Raw genomic sequence first — 21,564 nt, 5'->3', positions numbered from 1 at the left:
TTTTGTGATTTGGTAACTTTCTGTTAAGTGTTGTCCAGTGTGCTGCAGCAACAATCAGGCATAGCAGCCTCTGCAGCTTTTGCTGCAGACAAGAAAGATGGGATGAGAAGGTGCACAATTTACTGGCCTTTCAAAGAGTCACTTTCCAGAGGAAACAACTATTTGTGATTGTCTCCCAGTTGTCAGAGTTAGTTTCTGCCATCTTCAGATTTCACATGCAGGTGTTTTTGTAGGAGAAGTATGAACATGCAGGAATTTGTGACCTGGGGAAATTCACCGTACTGAAGCTGTTTGGATATGTGGCCTACGTTCATGCAATTAGCCAGTGCAGACGTTGTTGGCGAGGCAATGAGAATATGCTGATGTAATTAGCACGCTCCTGAACTTGAGTTGCCAAGAGTTGGCAAGGATACATTTAAAACAGTAAAGGTTTGGAACTGTCCAGATTTTTCTCCTGCTTGGCATATGTTGTCGAAGATTCACCACTGCAGAGGAGCACACTCAGAATGCTGGCATTGTGGTTCTGTTTAGTGCCCTCGGTCAGGTTGTACTTGTCTACGCTTTCACAGATTGTCGTAACACCTGCAGCTTTTGCGATGCATGAGTTTTGAAGTAGGGTCACTGGACCCAAAATATTGCCTATGCTTTCTCTGCATAGATGCTGCCAGATCTGAGTTCCTCTAGCAATGTTTGCTTTTGTTTGTGATACATATGTTGCACTGAACATCAAGTGACAGTGTGCTGGTGATTGTGGAGCCTAGATAATTTCACACATGAGCAATCGCCACCATCGCATTCTTAATGTTAATGGATAGCAGTATGGCAGCATCATTGATCATGGCATTTTTCCAGCCTCGTTATAGGGTGAGTGTATCTGTCCATTTGCCACAATAGATGTTCCTTTGTATCATCAGTTGTTCCTTTGCACCATCAGCACAGAACAACCTTTTGACTTTGCACACCTTTAATCTTCGATCTCGGATGAGCAAAGTTCAAGTTTTATGTTAGTTCAGGTATGCAAATAGACACCATCTATAGATGAAGACTCATGACAGCAACAAGGAGAATAATGTACCAAAGACTGTTAGTGCCAGAACACAATCCCATTTGACCCTGTTGCAGATCCAGAAGGATTCTAATATTGCCCTGTCATGGCTAATATTTACTCCATTGTTGTCATGGAAAAAGTGGAGATCACCTGGAGCAGCTTCAGCAGGCAGCCTGCTTTCTCAAGCAACTTAAATAAACTACTTTGTTTATATGGTTGAATGTTTAGTGAGGATAATGAAAGCAAAACAAAGTAATTTCCCTTGTTCACAACATTTCTCTTGCAGCCGTCAGACTGAGATCAGGCTAATTGTAGATCTTCCAGCTCAGAAACCAGAGATTATGGTAATAGCAAACTCAAATAGTCTCACTAAGTTCTCATTTGTCTTCCTAGGCCTTGGTCAATGGACCATGCATCATGATCTGCAACCGTTCTTGCTTCGAAATCACTCTCTGTAAAGATGCTTTGACTTGCAGAAGCTGATAGCAATATCAAGCTCCTTCGTATGGTCTTCTGTTCTGTAGTGGAGCACACTTCTGAAGAATAGGTACTCCTGAGGTTAACTGGCCTTGTTTGAATTAAGAGTCAGATGGAGAGAATTTGATCTGAATCACCTTTCTCGAGGGAATTTGAAGAATGGAGCTCTATCATTGAGAGTAGTGAATTTCTTGAAATCGAACCTGCACATTCCTCCTTTATGCCTTTGGATTCTTTCATGATGATCTAAAATATTGAATTGAATTTATTGTCACATGTGCCGAGGCACAGTGAAAACCTTTGTCTTGCGAGCAATACATGCAAATCACGTAGTTTAAAAAGCATAGATAAGTAAATAGTAGGGTAGAAACTGTTTCTAAACCATCTGGTGCGTGTGTTCAGGCTTCTGTACCTTCTCCGCAATGGTAGTATGGAGTAAGGTCTTTGAATTCCATTATCCAATTTAATACATCAGACTTTGTTGAATTGAAATAGTTTTAAAAGGAACTAAAAACATGACTTTGAATGGACACTGCATCATTTGACTGAAACAAGTTGACCAATCTTTGTGAAACCAATGTGTATCGTGCAAAATACAGTCTAAACAGAAATTAATATTTTACATAAAGACAATGAAAGCAGTCAACACCCCTGTCCCCTGCCTGCCATAGGGTGTGAAAAGGTGCTCATCCATCTGATTTGTAAAATGAGAATGCTCATATGGTGGAGGAGAAATATCACTTACAATTATCAAGCATGGACGCAATAAACTCCGTAGACGGAATATACAAACATGCTGCTATTTAAAGAAGCTGTCTTTGTGGCAGAAACAAACCTGTCGATGTTAGAGTGTTGGACTGAAACAGATTTCTAAAATCCCACACACTCAAAAGTTTATTTTCCTGATACAGTGGATCCTGTGACAATATTGATTGGGGGGCGGGGGGAGCATCAGGAAACCGATAACTTAAAAGGTAAAACTGTTCACTACTGCTAACAGTCCCACAATCAGCTAACTATTTGTGGTATTAAGTTAAAATCTTGCATCTCGAGGACACTCCATGGACTCCAAATTTTTATCCTTTTTATCTTTCTTTTATGTTGAGCACTATTCTCTTTTAGGAGAAAGTGAGGACTGCAGATGCTGGAGATCAGTCTAAAAGTAATGACGAAGGGCTTATGCCCAAAACATTGACTCTTCTGCTCCTTGGATGCTGTCTGACCTGCTGTGCTTTTTCAGTGCCACACTATTCTCTTTTAACTTTGCAAGTGTGTGTCCCTAAGGTTCTGAGTGACTGAACAATGGCAATTTGCTTGATATGACTTCTGTTTTTCTCAGGATTCACAGGTAATAAAATTGCTCTAAGTTTCATGTCATCAACAAATTACATTTGATTTCCTCACCCAAATCATTCATCTATAGATCTTGAGTAGGTCGGCCAAAGCACTGAAACCTGAGGTAACCCACTTGTCGTCATCATCTGCTCTGGAAAAGGCCCATTCTTTCCTAATCTCTTTCCTGTTTGTTAAACAGATCTCAGTCCATGCATTGTACTACTACTACCAATTCCACATGCTTAGATTTCTGCACAATTCCTTTCTTTATCAAAACTTTTGAAAAATCCAAATGCATCACATCCACTGGTTCTCCCTCATCTATTAAATGTTCCCCCATCTAAATTGTTATTCACAACACTACTGATGTTCTGTTGACCATGAGTCCTCTGAAATCTGGCCAAACTTCATGAAAATTGTCGGGGAACAGGAATGTTCTTTCCCTCTGTAGAGTCAGATTGGCATTATAGGACAGGGGTTTGGACACTCAACAGCCCTTAAACTGCAATGCTGAAAATTGGAAACTATTTAAATGAAGCCACCATTTTCAACCACCACACAGTCTTCGAAAACCATGATTTGAAGAAAATGCTTCAGTTTTCCAAGAATATAACCTTACTATTATAACCTTAGGTGGACTTTAGAATTAATTGTGGCAAATAGTAATTTTACTGGCCGCAAATAAGTTAGGACATTGTCCAGCTCTTGCCATGCTATCATAGTTATTTACAATGGCATACTGTCCACCCAGATAGGCATCTCCACCAATTAGAGTCTACTTGCCAACCAATCATATTTGTCCACTCATTCATTATAATTATTATTTTCTATTTACTTCCAAGATGAAAAGCTTTGACAAAATCTGACATTTTCAGCAACATTCAATCATAATACACCCCAAACTGAAGCTGTTTTGTTTTGTGTAGCATCAGTTCCTGCATGCCCCTTTTGCTAACCATGTCAACTTTTCCTTCTGTCATGGCAAGTTAAATCCGCGTAGGAACCTCAGCATGCTGCTGTGCATAGCTGATGTTTCTTCCCACATTAATTGACACAAGTCTATATCTTTTCCCTCCTCATCTTTGCTTGATTATTGGATTGGCTGCTCTTTCAATGACCATGCCCATGTTGTCCCACAATCTGTAATACCTCTCTCCCTCTCTTTCCTAAACACACACATTCCTTTTCACGTGTTCTTTTTGTCATTGGTCCCCACCTATCATTCAATAACCATGCTATAATGCCTGTTCTCCACTTCTGGTATCCATTTCCTCCTTTGCTCAAATCAGTGATGTTTGTCCAATCTGATTGACCATGAATAATGGGATCTTTTTCATCTCTTAATTTCATTGGCTAAAACACTGGATAGTGAAAATATTTTGAAATAAATGTGAATGCTTCACTACATTTTACTTATTGCTCTAAATTAAAATACAGGATTTCCTCTGAAAGGGTTAAGAAGCTTGTCAATAATCAGTTGATTGCAATTCAGTTTCTGAATGCCTTTGTAATCCTTTCTTATTAGTTACTTCCTTGTGACACGTGATCATATGCTGAAAATAATTTTGTGTTGAATTGTTTGCTTATAAAAGGTTTGACTTATGCCATTTTCAAGGGAAAAACTTTTGAACAAAGATAATTTATTATGTGGTAATAGAAAAAGCAAAGCATCGATGAATGTTAAATTAAAACCATTTGCAAAATGTGGATTAAAATCATAAACTACCTGCTTCCGAGCAGAATTGTTTGTGGTTGTGACAAGCACAGTATGTCCTTGCTGTCACAAAGACAATGAAAATAAATTTGTATCCCCACAAAACATGCCTATCAATATAGTTAAGTGACTTTCAAATTATTCTTTTGCAGGTCAGAAGAACAACAATTAGCAAAGTAAGTTCACTATTTGTTCCTTTATCTTGCAAAAAAAGTACTATTCTTATAAATCACTAAGCTACAGTGGACTAGATATTGTGGATAAATAATCACATGCACAATCACTAATATATAAATTGGCTAACAAGATCAGTGCTTTAAGAAATACATGATGAATTTTGAAACTCCAAAACTAGTTGATTTTTGTGAAGCTCCACTATTTGCATGATATACATGCAATCTTGTCCTTAGGCTCCATTTTTTAGAAATTGTGAATTTGAACATTCGAAGCCAATAACTCACCACAAGTTGTTATATGTGATACAATGTAGTAAATGTTTAGGCAATTTGATCATAGTTACTACCATCCAAGTTCACCTTTTTGGCCCAAATAGGAAATAAGTTAAATGTTTACATCTCCTCCCTCTTTGTAGTAAATCCTCAATAAGATTTTTTGAAGTCTTCATTTTTCCTTGTTTCTTCTCTTTCTCAATCCAATATTTCTTCCTGCCATATTTGTTATCAATTCACAATGCAAACATTCTCAAGCTGAAGGGTAGAGAAAGCAGTTTTAACTGCTGTATGTCATAACAGGGGGAAGGCGATGGCCTAGTAGTGTTTTCGGTAGACTTTCCATCCAGAAACTCAGCTAATGTTCTGGGTACCTGAGTGGAAATTATGCCATGGCAGATTGTGGAATTTTAATTCAATTAAGAATCTGGATTTAAGGGTCTCATGGTGACCATGAAACCATTACCAAGGCAAATAGAATTAGGGAGAATCCAAAGGGTTTCTACAAATACATTAAGGGCGAAAGGGTAACTTGGGAGAGAATAGGGCCCCTCAAAGATCAGCAAGGCAATTTTTGTGTGGAGCCGCAGGAGATGGGGGAGATACTAACAGAATATTTTGAATCTGTGTTTACTGTGGAAAAGGACATGGAAGATATAGAATGTAGGGAAATAGATGGTGATTTCTTGAAAAATGTCCATATTACAGAGGAGGAAGTGTTGGATGTCTCGAAATGCATAAAAATAGGTAAATCCCCAGGACCTGATCAGGTGTACCCTAGAACTCTGTGGGAATTTAGGGAAGTGATTGCTGGACTCCATGCTGAAATATTTGTCATCGCTAGTCACAGGTGAGATGCTGGAAGATTGGAGGTCAGCTAATGTGGTGCCACTGTTTAAGCAAGGTGTAAGGATAAGCCAGGGAACTATAGATCTGTGAGCAATTTGTTGGAGGGAATCCTGAGGACAGGATTTACACATATTTAGAAAGGCAAGGACTGATTAGGGATAGTCAACATAGCTTTGTGTGTGGGAAATCATGTCTCATGAATTTAATTGAGTTTTTTGAAGAAGTAATAAAGAGGATTGATAAGGGCAGAGTGGTGGATGTGAACTATATGGACCTCAGTAAGATGTTCGACAAGGTTCCCCATGGGAGACTGGTTAGCAAGGTTACATCTCATGGAATACAGGAAGAACGAGCCATTTGGATACAGAACTGGCTCAAAGGTGGTGGAGGGTTGTTTTTCAGACTGGAGGCCTCTGACTAGTGGAGTACCACAAGGATCAGTGCTGGTGTTCACTACTTTTCGTCATTTATATAAATGATTTGGATTTGAGCATACAAGGTATAGTTAGTAAGTTTAGAGATGACACCAAAATTGGAGGTGTAGTGGACAGTGAAGAAGGTTACCTCAGATTACAATGGGATCTTGATAAGATGGGCCAATGGGCTGAGGAGTGGCAGATGGAGTTTAATTTAAATAAATGCGAGGTGCTGCATTTTGGAAAAGCAAATCTTAGCAGGACATATACACTTAATGGTAAGGTCCTAGGGTCTGTTGCTGAACAAAAAGACCTTGGAGTGCAGGTTTATAGCTCCTTGAAAGTAGAGTCACAGGTGGATAGGATAGTGAAGAAGGCATTTGGTATGCTTTCCTTTATTGGTCAGAGTATTGACTATAGGAGTTGGGGGATTATGTTGCGGCTGTACAGTATGTTGGTTAGGCCACTTTTGGAATTTTGTGTGGAATTCTGGTCTCGTTCCTATTGGAAGGATGGAGTGAAATTTGAAAAGGTTCAGAAAAATATTACAAGGATGTTGCCAGGGTTGGAGGATTTGAGCTATAGGGAGAGGTTGAATAGACTGGGGCTGTTTTCCCTGGAGCATTGGAGGCTGAGGAGTGACCTTGTGGGGGTTTACAAAATAATGAGGGGCATGGATAGGATAAATAGTCAAGGTCTTTTCCCTGGAATGGGGGAGTCCAGAACTAAAGGGCATAGGTTTAGAGTGAGAGGAGAAAGAAATAAATGACACCTAAGGGGCAATCTTTTCACGCGGATGGTGATGCATGTGTGGAATGGCCTGCCAGAGGAAGTGGTGGAGGCTAGTACAATTGCAACATTTAAAAAGCATCTGGATTGGTATATGAATAGGAAGGGTTTAGAGGGATATGGGTTGGTGCTGGCAGGTGGGACGAGATTGGGTTGGGATATCTGGTCAGCATAGACGAGTTGGACTGAAGGGTCTATTTCCGTGCTGTACATCTGATTCTAATGGATAAACCCATGCAGTTCACAGATTTCCTTCACTGAAGGATATTAATCATCCTGACCTGGTCTGGCCTACATGTGACTCCAGACCCACAGAAATGTGGTTGACTCTTAACTGCCCTCTGGGTGACTTGGCGTGGGCAGTAAATACTGGCCCGCCACAGACATCCAAATTCCATGAGTTAACTTAAAAAAACCTTGATCTGGCAAGTTCTCAGCATCATAATGTGTGTGACAATAAGGAATTTAAGTGAAACGTTGAACTTTAGGCTTATTTCCTTCTGGTTCCCTTTCAGTTAAATGCTGTCTATCCCAGGAATCTCAATATAATTTAACTTATTTTCAGGATAGTTGCAGAGGATGAAATGCAACAACAGTTCTCACACTGCATCAAAAGACAACGACGATCATTCATACACTCAGTGAATGGTGTAGAAACTGTTGTACCATGTGATGATCACCTATCTGTGCCTGTTTCTCACCCACTGGACGGTGTTGACTTGCAGTTTCTTGAGACCTATGGCTTTAAAACAGCAAGAACAAATATGGATGAAACAAATCCCTGCCAATACTACTGTGATGACAAGGTTTGCAAAATTGAATGCAGCTTTCTTTTTGAAATCAAATGTAATCTATTCTTATATCATGATTTGGAGTTGGACTGGGGTATACAAAGTTAAAAGTCATACAACACCAGGTCATAGTCATGGGCAGCACGGTAGCACTGCTGCCTCACAGCGCCAGAGACCTGGGTTCAATTCCTGCCTCAGGCGACTGACTGTGTGGAGTTTGCACATTCTCCCCGTGTCTGCTCCGGTTTCCTCCCACTGTCCAAAAATGTGCAGGTTAGGTGAATTGGCCATGCTAAATTGTCCATAGTGTTAGGTGAAGGGGTAAATGTAGGGGAATGGGTCTGAGTGGGTTGCGCTTCGGTGGGTCGGTGTGAACTTGTTGGGCCGAAGAGCCTGTTTCCACACTGTAAGTAATCTAAAATAGTCCAACAGGTTTAATTGGAAGCTCACTAGCTTTCGGAGTGTGCTTCCAATTAAACCTGTTGGACTATAACCTGGTGTTCTGTGATTGTTATCATTATGTCAGTTTACGAAGTATTTGAAGTTTATGTGAAAATCCAGACCCTAGCAGCAATATGAGTAATTCATTCTTCAATCTAGTTAGTTCAAAATCTACCAACTTCTTTATTTAAAATGTTGCTTTGGTCACTTCTGTAGGGCATGATTAGATATGGTATTTTTGCATTTGCAAAGAGTAGACTGTACCCACTGCCTTAAATTCAAAAGTGGCAAATTGAAAGTTCTGAAGAACTACAAATTAAAGAAAGCACAAGTGAACCAGTTTTTATTAAACAAAACATTTGGCCTATATTTTCTCACAACTAATATTCTATTATCTAAAATAAATTTTAAACAAAATAAAATATTGAAAATCATATTTCAAAATAACATTTACCCACCAGATTTCATTTTGGCATCTTGTGTACTGTATTACTGTCATAAAAGCTTTCATTTGAATTTCTCAGTCTCAAAAAATCTGGGTTTGAAGTTGACTCTTAACAACCACTCTGCGGGCAATTTATTGATTATAGCGATGTGAGCAAGTAATAATTTCCCAAAAGGGGTTTGGAAAGCTTCCCAGTACAACATAAAAAGTGTCTTCACAGATACTATTCCAGGACTTTTGAGTTTAATTTAACTCTATTTGGAAAATTAATAGCATAATTCAAGTTAAATTACAAGTTTGCGAATTCTCACTTTTGTTCCTTCCTAGATTGCCAGAATTTGCTGTTTTTGTTGCCCGAAGGTATTTTGTAATTAATTTAATTCTCATCTCTTCTGGGTTTACAAAGGCATGAAGTGAGCAGATGGATGATACAGATATGAAGGCAATAATTAAAATGTTTGAGAAGTGCTAAGAATGGTAATACTTTAGTTGGTATTCCATGATAATGGCTGCTCTTGTATCACTGTCTGTAATGTTTCATATGAATTAAACCCCTGGAGTTTAATTGCTACAGTGTGCTGGTAATTATCATGGGATCTTTAGTATTTAAATACATAATCTCAAAGTAAATAAATATCCGAAAGGATTTTGTAAAAGCAAATGCCGCAAAAAAACGAACACTTTCTTAGCTATTGTTCTTACCATAATATATGGCACCTAACTAAATGAATCTGTGACTGGTGAGGAGTCACCCACTTAAAATTGAAAATTAATAAGTGAGTGCCGTCAATCTGTACTGACGTACTAAGAGCTGTAAATAGGTTTGCATATTGAGAAAAGGGTCTTATGAAAGTTTTTGCTGAAGTATGCGTCCCACAAATCAAATTAGATGTGCTATCTTCTGAATTTAATGCTTAGACACATTGCAACTAATTATGTACTAAGTATTAACTCCACTGAAAATGAAAAAGCAAATGACTAAATTATTTTCTGTTACATCTTAAAGTTGTTCTATTTGTATTAGATACCTTATATGTGAAGCAGTAATTAAGCTAATACTCCTCTAACTTTCCTATTCTACATGTATTCATACTCAAAAGTCCATTCTCTGAAAACATAGAGTTACCAAATATGCTTATCTTGCTTGATGCTGATATTGTACTTGTTAGCTATGACAATTAAGTATTGGTTCTAATTAGCCAGTGGGCAAAAATGGTCTTATAATATTTGTGAAGAATAGAAACATTGCAATTCTGCAACTGGACTCATGACCTCTAGCCTCAAAAACAATACTGTTCATCTTTAGTAACTTGGGATAACTAAATTTAAATTTCACTTGACCCTTCAGAACACAGGTATGTTGAAGTCCTGCTGTTTAGATCAAAACCAGTGTGCTATAATGCTCTCCACAGATGATGATTTATGGCATCCACTGTTCTTTTGGGTTTTTTATTAAGCTATGTCTTGACATTAGGAGAAATGGTGGTTAAAACCAGTCACCACTGGAAAAATAACAAAAATTCTGGAAGCTCTTTATACCCAAAGTAAAACTTCGTATAATTAATTTTAATTGATGCTAAGTCAAGTAAACAGCTATGTTATAATATTATGTGTTGTGGGTTGATGCAAAAGTAAAGTTGAACATTAAAGCAGCCTAGAATTCAATCCCACAGGCAAATTCTTAATTTCAAGTTAGGAGCCAAAACACTAAAAAAATTGAAGTTTTCTGCACTCAATATTGTTGGAATTTTAAGACAATTCAAAACTTAGGCTGATGGTGTATGTTATCTGAGGCCCCCTTCAGCCTTCTCCAATGTTTCTGTGTGTAGTTGAAGGAACCAGAGAAAAGGGAAGAGACTGAAAAAGTTTACTTTCTAAAGGTGAATTTAGAATGTCTTGACTCAGGGCAGGTAATCAATTTGAATCTGTTCAGCTGTCCAAAAATCTGTTTTAATTGGTTCAGTATTATCATAGGTATGCTACATGTTATTACTGTGGACTATGTATAATTGAGATGCATGTTTATATTCATGTTTCATATAAAAATTCATGTTAGGTTTAAACATGATGAGTAACTGTAATAGTTCTCTCTCACCTGTCCAGTGTGACCCCACTTTATAAGTGGTGAAATAAGTACATAAGTTGATGCTTGATTTTCTGTTTCAACTATAACATTGCAAAGTATAATCTGAATAATTATGTTGACCATAAATTGGGTGACTCCAGTACAGTACTTCCCAAACTTACTCTCACTTGGAAGTCATTGCTGACTCAAAGCTCATGACACAAAAATTTCAGCTTATGACAACACTTGGTATCCTACCTCTCAGTTTGGGGAGCTCACTCTAATGGTATCTTTTGATTCAGTCCTGCATAGTAAAGTTCACTTGTTCTTATCTTCAGACTGATCTGGTAAACAGTGATAATGGCTTTCTTTGCGTTCACATGATACCTGACGAAGAAGGAAAATTTGGTTTCAACTTAAAGGTAAATGTGATAAATTTTACCTTCCTTGCCACGCTTTCCTGTACAGAGACAAAAAAACTGCAAATGCTGGAATCTAAGGTAGAGAAGCAGGAGGCTGGAAGAACACAGCAAGCTAGGATGCATCAGGAGGTGGAGAAGTTGATGTTTCAGGTGTAACCCTTCTTCAGGACTGGGGTTGGGTGTGGTGGGAGCTGCAGATAAAGGGGGTGGTGGAGGCAGGGTGGTGAAGTGGGGTTAGGTGAAGACAGGCAGAGGGTACAACCGAGTTGGTCAGTGAGAATTGAATCCGGTAGTTGGCAGGGAGGGGGAGGGATTGGGAAGGGAGGTTACTTGACATTGGAGAACTCTACGTTGAGTCCTCAGGACTGTAGGCTGCCAAGGCGGAAGGTGAGGTGTTGTTCCTCCAATTTGCAGTTTGGTTTGTTATGGCAATGGACGAAGCCAAGGATGGTAGTAACAAAGAGTATAATACAAATCCAACAGTTCAGCTCTCAGAATGAAATGGCAGTCACAAGTCAAGGTTGAAATTGAAGATTTATTATATTTTGTTTTCTAAATATGAGAAGCAAACTTGTACTATGTCTGATTCTCTGACCAGTCATTTTAACTTTTGGGGGTTTATACATGAACAGGGGAAATTGGATTTTTTTTCGACTTTAATTCTTTTGTAAATTATGTTTCGATACTGGAAGCCAGGATGATGTTTCCTGTGGCTGAGCGAGAGTCCAGATCAAGTGGTTACAGTCTCAGAATATATGACAGGCCAGTTTGGATGAAGATGAGATGAAGTGAACGACACATGCTTAAACCACTTTATTGTTCATCTGTGTTTCTCAAATCTAATTAAATATTTTTCATAATTCGCTAAACCTTGAGAGTTTTGATTTTGCAGAGTCCATCAAATGTCAGGATGAATAAATTTCTCTACATACAGTCATTAATCTTCAGTCTCATTTGTTGTAAAGGTTGTTATGATATAATGAATGTTTCGTTAATGTGAATTCATTGTAATGCAATTGGCAACACTGTTTCTAAAGTGCAATCTTTTAACGTGTATTGGTTATAACCTTTAGTCCCTTTAGTTTAAATGGCACTGCTATTGTGCAATTTTCCTATAACACAAGATTGCACAAGAATAGAACTACCCCATTATAGCAGAACCAACTGTTATTAATTCAACTAAATTTTAGCTGAACTAAGCTACTCCACCCAATTGCCTTTATATTGAAGCTACCAGATTTATTGAAATGAAAATATATTTAAGAATAACAAGAATCTATGCAAGTGTAATGTGTAACAAAGTCTAAGTATAGAAACTCTATGAACAACAGATTTTGTAAACTCGAACATCTTTCTTTGTGTGTATAATCCTAAAGCATCTTTCTTCTTCCCACTCCACTGTCTACTTGCAGGGTGGAGTTGACCAGAAAATGCCCCTCATTGTGTCAAGAGTAAGCCCAGGATCGCCAGTGAGTAAGACTTCCTCAGTAACTGCACTAAATCTCTTGTTGTTTTCTGCATCTATAAAAAATGAACTTTTTTGTATGTATCTGCTTCAGAGTCTCAATTTTCAATGAAAGAGATGGTGTAAAATTCTTGATCTCTTGCACAATTTATTGGCCCCTCAGTTAAGAACAGTAACACACAGTGCATGCAGAAAGGACCACTAGGGAAGTAATTGAAATTCGCAATAAATGTCTCACTGCTAAGTCATTACATCTGCCAGTTTTACCCTTGTAACTTCCTGACCAGCTTTACACATCCTTTCCATTGTTTTGAGAGAATCTTTGCCATAGAGATTTTAAATAGTTCTTAACAATCTGCTGCTCTTCATTGGTGAGCAATATAATTTTGGAGTTGCTGGATTTCCTTCTGCTGTGCTTCTCTCTAATTATACTTGTTTACTTTCTAATTCCTTTAACTCCCTCATGAAAAATTAATTCTATGGAATAAGACTTTGACCATAATAGAACTACTACAGTGGTCTCAGATCTCCTCTTCTGCAAGATGCCCTTCTGTCGCTTATACTCCTTAAGCCTTTATTTATATTGAAGAAGTCTCTCAATCTAGTAAATGATCCTTATATTATGGTTACCGAGCTCGATTCACCTTAATTTCTGTTCTCCTCTCCAGAAAGATTTCTATTTGTCTCTTTCACTTTGTTCATTTATGTTGCTTTCTGTTTCATTTATCATGTTTGATCATGCCCAAGAACTCAGTCTCCTAGCTGTACTTCACCCCACGCACCTTTACCAGCTGCCTCTGAATCTAGTTTACTCTGTGAATTTCAACCAAAATTATTTCTGTTTTGGACCCAGCCATGATTACAATAGCTGTATGATAGCTTTCCTTTGCCGCTTCACAGAATTCAAAATCAAAATCCTACACCAGCACTTGTACTAACAGCAAATCGTTCTGGGGCAGACATCAGATAGAAAAGGTAGCTTTCAGCATAGCTTTTTAAAAAAATAAGGCAAGAGGGTAAAATAACCATAAAAATTGTGCTTCTGGCATCATGGGTAAAAGGAAAACTAAAAGATATAAAGTAAGCGAACCAACACACTAAGAAATCTGAGATTAAAATTCAGGAGAAAAGGTTATGGAGCGTAGCTCAAACAAGTTTTGTTTGCACAAATGAAGTGAATGTAAGAAACAGATTGAATAAATTTCAGGCACCTATGACTGTAAGGTGATCAGGACTGGAACTAAATGTATTATGTTATACACTAACAATAGGAAAATGATAGATGGGGAGGAGTAGGACTGGTAAGATTTTTTTTAAAATGTTTTTATTTTTGGGATGTGAACATCACTGGCTAGGCTAGTATTTAATATCCATTCAAAGTTTGAGAGAAGATCTGTAGCTCGGGTGCTCGTTGTTGTGGTTCTGTTCGCCGAGCTGGGAATTTGTCTTGCAAACGTTTCGTCCCCTGTCTCGGTGACATCCTCAGTGCTTGGGAGCCTCCTGTGAAGCGCTTCTGTGCTGTTTCCTCCGGCATTTATAGTGGCCTGTCTCTGCCTCTTCCGGTTGTCAGTTCCAGCTGTCCGCTGTAGTGGCCGGTATATTGGGTCCAGGTCGATGTGTTTGTTGATAGAATCTGTGGATGAGTGCCATGCCTCCAGGAATTCCCTGGCTGTTCTCTGTTTGGCTTGCCCTATAATGGTAGTGAATTCACCTCTATCGACAAAACCCTAGCCAGAGAAACAATAGCCAACCTGCTGGACAGACATAACAGACAACAGGACGTTGAACCTATCAACAAAGACGGCATACTTAAACTACTGGACTTGTGCCGCACAACACACTTCACATTCAACAACCAGATATACGAACAAATCAACGGAACACCCATGGGCTCACCGATCTCTGGACTCATAGCAGAAGTAGGAATGCAAAAGTTAGAACAAACAGTCTTACCGCAAATTCAACCCAAACTCTGGGTCAGATATGTGGATGACACCTTTGTAATAATTAAAAACACAGAAATAGAGAACACACACCAGATCATCAACGCCACACTCACAGGAATCCGATTCACTAGAGAGGAAGAAAAGGACAACCAACTCCCATTCCTAGACGTGATGGTACAGAGAACACTGAACGGAGAATTCACCACAAAGGTTTACAGGAAAGCCCCACACACAGACCAAGTCCTAAACTATGAAAGCAACCACCCCAACACACACAAACGAAGTTGCATCAGGACACTATTCAAAAGGGCCACAACACACTGCAGCACACCAGAACTGCAAAAAGAGGAAGAGGAACACCTATACAAGGTATTCGCCAAAAACGGATACCCGCGCAATTTCATCAACAGATGCCTAAGGGAGAGACAACGGAACGAGGACATGCCGCAACCCAAAGGACTAGCCACACTACCATACATCAGGAACATTTCCGAACTGACAGCAAGACTACTGCGACCACTAGGACTTATAACAGCACACAAACCAACAGCCACTCTCAGACAACAACTTACCAGAACAAAGGACCCGATACCCAACATGAGCAAAACCAATGTAGTGTACAAAATCCCATGCAACGACTGCACAAAACACTACATAGGACAAACAGGAAGACAGCTAACGATCCGTATCCATGAACACCAACTAGCCACAAAACGACACGGCCAGCTATCCTTAGTAGCCCCACACAAAGATGACAAGCAACATGAATTTGACTGGGACAACACTACCATTATAGGGCAAGCCAAACAGAGAACAGCCAGGGAATTCCTAGAGGCATGGCACTCATCCACAGACTCTATCAACAAACACATCGACCTGGACCCAATATACCAGCCACTACAGCGGACAGCTGGAACTGACAACCGGAAGCGGCAGAGACAGGCCACTATAAATGCCGGAGGAAACAGCACAGAAGCGCTTCACAGGAGGCTCCCAAGCACTGAGGATGTCACCGAGACAGGGGACGAAACGTTTGCAAGACAAATTCCCAGCTCGGCGAACAGAACCACAACATTTAATATCCATCCGTAATTGCATGTGAGAAGGTGGTGTTGAGCCACCTTCTGGAATTGTTGCAGTTCTTGTGTAGGTACACACAATACTTTAGGAAGAAGGTTCCAAACTTTCATCTAGAGAGAGGTACGTGACGGATCCTCCTTTTTGCCCTTTAAACTTGTAATGGGATGATTTGTGGAGAAGTGATGGTCAAATAAAAAGGAGCACAGATCTTAGTCGGTGAACAAATCAACAAATGATTCCTGAAGAAGGGCTCGTGCCCGAAACGTCGATTCTCTGGCTCCTTAGATGCTGCCTGACCTGCGCTTTTCCAGCAACACGTTTTCAGCTCTGATCTCCAACATCTGCAGTCCTCACTTTCTCCCCAAACAAATGAACAGGAAAAGAGTAAAATAATAGTCAAAAGCTGTGCTTTAGCCACTATGGATAAGGAGAAAATGAAAGTTGTAAAGTAATTAAAGCAGGAGAGAAAAATCAGCAAGGTACAAATAAAATATTAAAAGCGTCTGTATGTAGTGAAAGGAAAATAGTGTGTGGAGATGTTTTGGATGAAATGAGGAAGTAAGAAAACATTTAAGACTAATGGGAGTTGTGTGCAGCCTTCCTGACATGGTAGGTTGTATAAAGGCAAAGATTAGATAAGCATGTGGTAAAGGCAGTGTAATTTTAAGTTTAAAATGGATTTGAAATAGGTGTGCTCGAATCTTTTAGAAAGGTGGTAAATTTTTTTTTAAGCTTGTGTGGAATATGCGTTGGAGCCAACAACAACATATGCTGTATTAGATTTAGTAATGACTCACAAACCGTATTTAGGATAACTAATGGTGCATGATCATTTATCTAATATCAGTCATAACATGATTATGTTTAATACAGTGTTTGAAATGAGGAAACATAGAACAGCTGCTCAGATTTAGATACAGGTAGGCCTGATTTCAATGAAATGAGACAAACTTTTAGAGTAAATTGAAAAAATTCATTCACGGGATGAATGCTAGGCCAGCATTTATTGCCCAACTTTAATTACTCAGTGGGCAGTTAGGAGTCAACCACATTGTAAGTCTGGAGCCGCATGTAGGCCAGACCAGGTCAGAATACGAGATTTCCTTCTGTATAGGACATTAGTGAACCAGATGGGTATTTCTGATAATTGGCAATAGTTTCATGGTCATCATTAGACTCTTAATTCCAGATTTTTATTGATTCCACCATCTGCCCTGTTGGAACTTGAACCCGGATTAATAGTCCACAGGTAATACCACTAGACCATCAGCTCCCCTAAGGAGCAAAAGTACTACATTCCAAAAAGGTAATCATTAGCAAAGAGAGTTAAGAAACCACACTGAAGAGACAACATAAATTTTTAGACTAAAATGAAACTGCAAAATAAAGCACAAGATTAAGAACTACTAAAGGGATGCTGGCAAGGAATATTAAGCTCACCAGAGGAGAGAAAAGAATTACAATTGCATACGTTTGGTTTGGAGCAGTATTGGCCTTATGAAAATAGACAACTGATATTGTCAGTGAAAATAGTGGAATGGCAGACATTCTGAATAAGTACTTTGCTCTAGTATTTATGGAGAAAGACATCAGCATGCCAGATAATTGATGAAACCAATGTTGAATAAAAGACCAAAATTAATGTAAACAAATGAGAGCAGTGAAAAAAGAACAGTGCCAGAGAGTGGCTTCCATTCTTGGGTTTTAAAGGAAATGGGTGAGATGCAGGGGTATTGGGAATATGCTAACTATAAGCTTCCAAAGTACTCCTAATTCAGGAAATTTAATATTGAGTATGTCACAACTACTTAAGAAAGGAGGAGGAGGGTAATTCAGAGTCTACATATAAGGATAAAGTGACTGAACACATTTTAAATTTTTCACCTCATTAGAGAGAGGCTGGATTTGTAAATGGTAATTGGTTAATTCACTTGATTGACATTTTTGAAAGAGCACTTAAAGCAGGGGATTGGCTATGAATATTGTTTATTTGAAGTTCTGGAAGGCAATAGATAAAGTGTTAGGATACAGGGAATGTTCAACTAAAGTTGAATTTCATTGAATTGGAGGCAAATTATTGAACTGGTTAAAAAAATTGGCCGAATGACAGGAGACCCAAGTGTAAGGGTGATGGGCAGGTACATTAATTGGCTGGCTTTGTTTAATGGTGTCCTACAAGAATTTGTGTTCCAGCCTCTATTGTTCAAAATTTCTTTTATTTGTTCAGGGCAAGTGGTCTTATCTCACTGAGCCAGCATTTATTGCCCATTCCTAGTTGCCTTTGGGAAGGTGGTGGTGGTGAGCTGCTGCCTTAAACTGTTGCTGCCCATGTGCGAAAGGAAAACTCTCAATGCTATGAGGGAGAGAGATGTGGGATTTTGACCCAGTGACATTGAAGGCTCAGCATTATATTTCCAAATCATGATGGTAAATGGCTTCAAGGAGAATATGATGGTGTTGCTAGACATCTGCTGTCCTTTTCCTTCTAGATGTTAATGATTGTGGGTTTGGAAGGTTACGGGCCAGACCAAACCCCCTCAAAATATATGAAGATGATACATTAACCTTTCCTTTTATTTTAAAGGCTAGTGCCAGGCATTGTGTTTCAGATGCCATTTGATCAGTCTAACTACCAATCTTGAAGCAAAGCAACTTTTACACTATAAGTAAAATACAACAAAAGAAAGAAGAAATTGGAAAGGAGAATAATAATTTTAACTGTAATCATTTTTACAGATAAACAGTAACTGTTGCAACATGGTAACATCCCATTAACACCCTTGGCAAGGGCAGATTCAGTAATATATATTTTCTGACATGTAATTCTAGCAGCAGGAAAAGAACCCCTTAGCTTTTAGCTGAAACAGAGAGAGGAAAAATAGCTTCCTTATCCAGCTTCAAGACCCCAGCAGCAACTGGTACTAAAAAAGTATAACTAAAAATCCAGGTTCAGTGGGAGCATGACCCCACCCATTCGGGCCACTTCTATTGTTCCAACTTTAGAAAAAACACCCAACACCTCGTAAGCTGTTTATTGGCTTTAAGGGAGATGGCTTGGCACCTCTGTCTCAACCTTTCTCCATTTAAAAAAAAAAGGACCAAGTACACCTCTTAAAGCCACAGTATTGTCACACTAAATATTTTTCGTGCATATCTGATACTGAGCCTCGGAGGTGGAGGGTGTGAATGTTTGCGAATGCAATACCAGGCAATTGGATTGCTTTGTACTGGATAGTGTCAAGCCTCCTGAGTGATGTTGGAATTGCACACATGCTGGCAACGGGATAGTATTCTATCACGTTGACCTGTTGCTTGTAGGTGGAGCTCAGTCTTTGGGGTGCCAGGAGGTGAGTTACTCACTGAAGTATTCCAAGCCTCTGAACTGCTCATGTAGCAACATTTACTAGGCTATTCAATTTCAGTTTCTGGTCAACAGTAAACCCCAGTTGATAGTGAGGGATTCAGCTGTAGTATCGCCATTAAATATCAAATGACGATAGATGATTTGTCTGGTTATTGAAGATGATAATTTTATTTGGCATTTGCGTGGTGTTAATCTCACGTCACTTTTCAGCCCCAAGCCTGGATTTGCATTTGGATATGTTGTTTGGTCATGTTGCATTTGGACATGATTGACATCAGAACCTAAAGAATGGTACAGGCCTGGGGAGTGTTGCTGAACAAAAACCTAAGAGTGCCATTGCATAATTCCTTCAAAATGGAGTTGCAGGGAGACAGGGTGGTGAAGAAGGCATTTGGCGTGCTTGCCTTCATTGGTCAGTACATTGAGTATAGGGGTTGGGACATCACGTTGTGGCTGTACAGTATATGGGTGATGACATTTAGAAGTAAAAAAAACTTACAGGGTTACTTGGACTGAGCAGGGAGAGTGGGCTGACTAGATTGCTCTGCAGGGCACCAGCATGGACCAAGTGGGCCAAATGCCTAATTTCTGAGCCAAAAATGATTCTGACCCAGTTGGTATCAAGGCTAGACAGGCCATTTTCAACCCTCCCTGCCTCAGTTAACTAGAGAGAGTTGGAAATATTCTTCACCGCAAGCCTTCACAGCCCTGCATCTCCTAGCAGGAGGGGGCAGGAAAGTAGGGATTGAATTCTGCCATTAAACCCTCTTTCTTTTCACAGATGTTAACTGTTGTACAGTATTTCCAGCAGTTTCTGTTTGTGGTCATTCCTTTAGCTTACTTTAAATAAAAGGTCCATCTCCAATCAGTTGCTAAAGGGAATTTTTAGTACAAGACATTAACAATTTAATAGTATCAAATATCATTCTGAATGAGAAAGTGACTGCTCAATTTATTTATTGGTCAGATATTCGGTGAGCAGCTTTATTGCTCCTACTTTCATTAGAATCTCATCAAATCAAAGTGAATTCAAACAACTACTGTTCTTGACTCTCACTACAATTCACCAAAACATAGAATAGTTCCTTCTTCATCATTTTAGCAGTTTAAAAGTCTAGAAACTGTAATATGTTCACTAGTTCATTTCATATATTATGGGTAAAGCGTTAATGACCATACAAAGACGCATACATCAGCCTTGAGTTTAACATTCACATGTATAAGATTTAATTAGTAACTATGTAAATTACTTTTCCATAACTGCTCGTGCCATTGGGTCTTGAACTAAGTAAAAATACTCAATTCTAATCTCATTATCTATGCTGTCAGTTTCCCAGCAGGTGCAACACTTCTGTGCTGTTTTATGATTGCTCAGTTGTTCAAGTAGATTGCCAAACAAATGAAAGACCTCATGCATATTTGTGCTACAGAGTTACTGTCCATTATTGCTTTTGCTGAGCCATATCTTTGTGTGACATCTGTTGATGTAGGCTCTAGCAACTTATTGGCTTTTCTGTTGCAATTGACATCATCTCTCACATTATCCCTGTGTGATGAAAAGCCTGTGTTTTTGTGTTTCAATTCTAACTCTTGAAGATCCATAGTATTCTCCCTACATTGTTAATCTGCACGTGCCTGTCTTTGCGGTAGAAAGACCAGACCTGCAACTCAACCTTCTCCAAAGTGAGCATTCCTGAAGGGAAGAAAGTGGGTTCTCAAAAACACATTATTAATCTGTTCTTGTTAGAAGTAGAAGTTATGTGAAAATATATAGCTCTTAGACATTAATAGTAACTAGATGGAATTAGAGAAGTGAAATTATTGCTGATAATAAATGTAAATTTGGAAAAGGTAAGTTAGAAATCATTGGTCTGATTTTCCTAGACATAAAGACATGAGTTTCTAGAATATTTCTTGGGGTTAAGGGAGCAGTAATGACACTATTGAGTAAGATATAAATAATCTTAGGTATAGGAGATCAATCTTAGGTTATCCAATGGAGTTATCCGATAGCCAGCACTTTCAACTCCTTTGGATAAGGACAAAAGCACAACATCCTCAAATGCAGTCAAAGGGAGCGAATCAAAAAGGGGTTCAGTAAGAGACTAAGCATGAAGGGATGATGGTACAGTGTACTTTCAATTATAAGAGGTTCCAGGAATGTCAAGTGTAAATATCCATAAGAAGCAAAAGCAGTGGTCATGCATCGGTACAATTTAAGTGTGTACTATTTTGTGAACCTTAAAAACATATAAATAATATTAGATACAGTTTGGTACCAATAATAGGAAAGTAAATGAGTATGTCACCATTGTGACATGCAAAGGCCTGCAGAGCTGAATTGTATAAATGCATGCTTCCTTCAGTATATTATATTGTTAAGGCCATCATCCCAAAGCACCACAAACTGGTTCAGACCGTCACAATCAGGTGATTGCATAAATGGTACATCTGTTTAAATTGTACAC

At 38.9% G+C, this 21,564-nt stretch overlaps 1 protein-coding gene across 5 annotated transcripts in view; it reads left to right on the top strand.

The window, feature by feature from the left end:
- Positions 1–21,564, top strand: part of LOC140480570 (tyrosine-protein phosphatase non-receptor type 3-like) — a 220,608-nt gene that overhangs the window by 116,463 nt on the left and 82,581 nt on the right. For all 5 annotated transcript variants that reach the window (XM_072575577.1, XM_072575574.1, XM_072575576.1 and 2 more), the window contains 4 exons: positions 4,727–4,750; positions 7,643–7,883; positions 11,158–11,241; positions 12,654–12,710. In XM_072575577.1, the coding sequence (XP_072431678.1) occupies positions 4,727–4,750; positions 7,643–7,883; positions 11,158–11,241; positions 12,654–12,710 (406 nt within the window). The remainder of the gene's footprint in view (positions 1–4,726; positions 4,751–7,642; positions 7,884–11,157; positions 11,242–12,653; positions 12,711–21,564) is intronic.

This window comes from Chiloscyllium punctatum, chromosome 8, assembly GCF_047496795.1.
Source record: "Chiloscyllium punctatum isolate Juve2018m chromosome 8, sChiPun1.3, whole genome shotgun sequence".
NCBI lineage: Eukaryota > Metazoa > Chordata > Chondrichthyes > Orectolobiformes > Hemiscylliidae > Chiloscyllium > Chiloscyllium punctatum.
The sequence above is the reverse complement of the archived record's forward strand: the minus strand, read 5'-3'. Positions and strand labels throughout refer to the sequence as shown.